The sequence below is a fragment of the Citrus clementina genome, unplaced genomic scaffold (genome assembly GCF_000493195.1).
Source record: "Citrus clementina cultivar Clemenules unplaced genomic scaffold, Citrus_clementina_v1.0 scaffold_6, whole genome shotgun sequence".
In the NCBI taxonomy this organism is placed as follows: domain Eukaryota; kingdom Viridiplantae; phylum Streptophyta; class Magnoliopsida; order Sapindales; family Rutaceae; genus Citrus; species Citrus x clementina.
The window spans coordinates 8846336-8851038 of NW_006262139.1; the positions used below are offsets into that span (position 1 = coordinate 8846336).

Sequence of the window (4703 nt, forward strand, 5' to 3'; positions counted from 1 at the left end):
AATTTTTGGATTCACATTGATTCAAAGTAATCCACTAAACAAATATAATATTTTGTAATTATGTAGTGCGTTAAACACTTCTCTCACTTCAATTAAGACAATTAAATTAATGCAGTACATTGTTGAATCAAAGACTTGGAGAAAACAGCTAATTGATTAAGTCAGTTAATTAAGTTAAAGATGGATGTATGAAATTGTTGATATGGTATAAATAGCGCAGAGCCTTTGCTCTTTTGTTTGCAAATGCAAAGAGTGTAGTTTATATATAGTTAGTAACTAAGGTATATGATGGGTGGTTCAAAAATGGTGATGCTGTTATTACTTTCCTTGTTTTTAATATTATTAGAGCTAGGATGGTGGAGCGAGGGATGTTTGGAGCAAGAGAGATTTGCTCTCCTCCAACTTAAACATAATTTCAACAATCATCCTATGTATCTTCAAGATTGGGTAGATGAGAGTTATTCAGACTGTTGTCAGTGGCAAAGCGTTTTGTGCAACGCCACCACTAGCAGAGTGATAGCAATTGATCTTTTGTCCTTGAATATCGCATCAGCATTGTACCTCAATTTTTCTTTGTTTACTCCCTTTCAACAACTGGAGTCGCTTGATTTAAGTGGCAACAACATAGCCGGCTGTGTAGAGAATGAAGGTATATATATGTCTTCTAATATTTACTAAAGATTTCCCCTGAATAAATTTGTGATCTGTTTTTTGTGTTTGATTTAATTTATTTGCAGGTCTAGAGAAACTATCAGGGCTGAGCAACTTGAAGTTTCTCGATTTAAGCCATAATTCCTTCAACAACAGCGTCTTATCATCTCTAGCTGGTCTTTCATCATTAAAAAATTTATCATTGGCTTATAATAGATTGGAAGGAAGTATTAATATTGAAGGTAATTGAGCTTCAATTTTGAGTTTTTTATTTTTATAAATTTAGCTTCTTTGATGAATTTGGAGGATAAGTTGGACATTAGCTGGATCGAGATTCACAAATCTGTCGCACCAAAAAAATCTAAACTTTTACAAATTAGGTCCTTTATTGTATTTGTTTTGCAGGTATGACTATGTTGGAATCTTTGGATTTAAGTGGTAACAAATTCAACCGTAGCATCTTATCTTCTCTAACTGCTCTTTCTTCATTAAGAAAATTAAATCTGATGGCTACTGGGTTCAAAGGAACCTTTGATGTTCAAGGTGAGACTAAACCTGCTTCTCATTTATCCACTATACATATTTGTATCTTCGAGAGAATTTAATATTTAATTTGATTAATCTGAAGGAATAACATATTAGCTATAATACATTAAACTAACTTTCATCGTTTACTCAAAACAATTAATTAATGCCTTTTGGTTTTGACCCCAAAAAAATAAAAATAATAAAAAACTCTCATGTTACATTCGTTTTAGTTAAGTTTTTAATTAATTAACTCCGGTTGAAGTACCTTAAGTCTTATTTATAATTATATATGCAGAATTGGATTCCTTGAGTAACTTGGAGGGATTGGACATGAGCGACAATGAAATTGACAATCTGGTGGTTCCAAAAGGTAACATTAATATTGATTAACGAAAACAAAATTCTCTATCGGGAGTTTAATTACCTCTTTGATTAAAAAGATTACAGAGGTTTGAGGAAGCTGCGTTTTCTTGACCTTTCGGGACTAAGAATTAGAGACGGAAGCAAGGTGTTACATTCAATAGGATCGTTCCCATCCCTCAAGACTCTTTACCTTAAGTCCAATAATTTTGCGAAAACAGTGACTACTACTCAAGGTATCAAAATAAATTGAGATATTGCAAATTAATTTTCCAGTCACTTAATTCCGTATGTACTTACAGCTAAAATTTATTGTTGCTCCTTGAAATTGAATAGAGCTGCACAAGTTCACCAACTTGGAAGAATTGGCAATGGATTACTCTCCTCTCCATAGAAGACTTCTGCAAATCATTGCATCATTCACTTCCCTAAAAATACTCTCAATGAGAGTTTGTCGACTCAATGGTGTTCTACCGGGAGATCAAGGTAAATTAATTACGGAGGAATGATTTTAGTTGAATTATATTTCTTTATTTTCAATTTAATTTTTTCTTTAACAAAAATCTTTAAGTTATATATATTCTAGTGAGAGAGATTCTTAAGAAAAATTCCCTCATTGCAATAGTAACGAAAAAGTGGTAAATTAAAAAAAAAACTATAATGAACATGTGTTGATTATATACCCTGATTTGCATCGATTATGTGATCAAGTGACAAATTTAAAATGTTTAACCACGATCGATGAATAATGTTTCAGGCCTTTGTGAGTTGGCGCATCTGCAAGAGTTATACATTGACCATAATGATTTTATAGGCAGCTTGCCTTGGTGCTTGGCAAATTTGACTTCCCTTCGAGTATTGCATGTCCCTGACAATCAACTTACAGGAAATCTTTCCTCATCTCCCCTCATGCATCTAACTTCAATAGAATTGCTCATACTTTCAAACAATCACTTCCAAATCCCGATGTCACTTGAACCATTTTTCAACTACTCAAAACTCAAGATTTTTCATGGTCGAGAAAATCAAATATTTGGAGAAATTGAGTCATCACATTCTTCTTTGACCCCAAAATTCCAATTAACTTCAATCTCATTGTCTGATCATGGAGATAGTGATGGTGGCACAATTCCCAAATTCCTTTACCACCAACATCACTTGGAGTTTGTTATTATCTCCGACGTTAACATGAGGGGAGAATTTCCGAGCTGGTTGTTAGAAAACAACACAAACTTACGTTCAATTATTTTGGCCAATAACTCTCTTTCTGGACCATTCCGTTTGCCAACTCGTTCTCGCAAAAATATAATTGCCTTAGATATCTCCTACAACAAACTCCAAGGCCACATTCCGGTAGAAATTGGAAAAGTTTTGCCAAATTTGGGTTTTCTCACCATTTCCTTTAATGCTTTTAACGGCAGTATTCCCTCTTCATTCGGTGATATGAACTCGTTGATCTATCTGGACTTATCAAACAACCAATTGACTGGTGAAATCCCAGAGCACTTGGCCATGGGTTGCTTTAACTTGGAGTATCTTTTGTTGTCAAATAACAGTCTGCAAGGTCAATTATTTTCCAAAAAAATTAATTTGACAAAGTTGAAGAGGTTAAACTTGGATGGTAATCATTTCATCGGAGGAATCCCGGAAAGTTTGTCTAATTGTTCTAGTTTACAAGGACTGTATATCAGTGATAACGATATTTCTGGTAGCATTCCAACATGGATGGGTAATATTTCATTTTTAGATGCTATTATAATGCCTGACAATCATCTTGAAGGTCCAATTCCATCAGAGTTTTGTCAGCTTGATTATCTTGAAATTCTGGATCTATCAAAGAACAACATTGCTGGAAGTTTACCATCTTGTTTCCATCCTTCCACTATCAGACAGGTTCACTTGTCCAAAAACATGTTACAAGGACCACTTAATGGTGCATTCTCTAAATGCTCTTACCTGTTGACATTGGATCTTTGCAATAATCGCCTGAATGGTAACATCCCGAACTGGATGGGTAGGCTTTCTCAATTGAGATACCTTATTTTGGCTAATAATAATTTTGAAGGTGAGGTGCCACTTCGATTGTGTCAGTTGCAAAAATTGCGGTTGTTAGATCTTTCCCATAACAATTTTTCTGGTCAAATTCCTCCTTGTTTAGATAACACTTCACTTCATCGTGAAGAAGGCTACTATGATTTAATTCCAACTTATAGAAACGAATATGACATCGTAAGTTATAATGTTGGGCCTTCAATGGGAGAGAAAGAAACTATAGACTTCACAACAAAGGAAAGATCATACACTTACAAGGGACAACCTCTCGAGAGCATTCATGGGCTTGATCTTTCTTGTAACAAACTGATAGGTGAGATTCCTAGTCGAATCGGTGAATTAATTAGAATCCATACCTTGAATTTGTCACGCAACAATTTAACAGGAACAATCCCTGTGACATTTTCAAACTTGAGACAAGTTGAAAGCTTGGATCTTTCCTACAACAACTTAACTGGAAAAATCCCTCCTCGACTTGTAGAGCTAAATGCATTGGCTGTTTTCACTGTGGCACACAATAACTTATCAGGCAAAATCCCAGAGAGAATTGCACAATTTGCAACCTTTGATGAGGATAGCTACGAGGGGAATCCTTTTCTTTGTGGACCGCCATTGCCTAAAATTTGCAATGAAAATAGATCATCAACAGAAGCTTCAACTCATGACAATGAAGAAGATGATAATTTGATTGACATGGATAGTTTCTATATCACTTTTACAGTATCTTCTGTAATTGTGATTTTGGGAATCATTGGAGTCTTATGGGCGAATCCTTATTGGCGGCACAGATGGTTTTATCTTGTAGAAATATTGATCACCTCTTGCTACTATTTTGTTGTACACAATCTTATTCCCTGAAGATCTTATTGTGGTTATACGTTTTGTGTGTAACTTTCAAGTATTTGTGTTTTTTATATTATTATGATGTAGCAACTCAATAAGAGTATTTTGGTGCAATTTGCCCAATCACGTTGTATATAATTAATGATATAATCTGACGCTGAATATGTTGATTATGAACCAATTCTCATGATACATTGAGCCAAAAGGTAGCAGTCGAGTATCTTTCATGTTACACTGCAATTTAGTAATCACAATTTTTTTTTTAACAA

At 34.4% G+C, this 4703-nt stretch overlaps 1 protein-coding gene across 1 annotated transcript; it reads left to right on the top strand.

Annotated features, from left to right (window-relative positions):
* The first annotated feature begins 429 nt into the window (after positions 1–429).
* Positions 430–4449, top strand: LOC112097334 (leucine-rich repeat receptor protein kinase MSP1-like). Its single transcript, XM_024182518.1, has 7 exons — positions 430–649; positions 738–893; positions 1057–1194; positions 1475–1549; positions 1620–1775; positions 1876–2025; positions 2297–4449. Exons 1-7 carry the CDS (start codon positions 430–432, stop codon positions 4447–4449), a joined length of 3048 nt encoding a protein of 1015 aa, XP_024038286.1.
* The last annotated feature ends 254 nt before the right edge of the window (positions 4450–4703 follow it).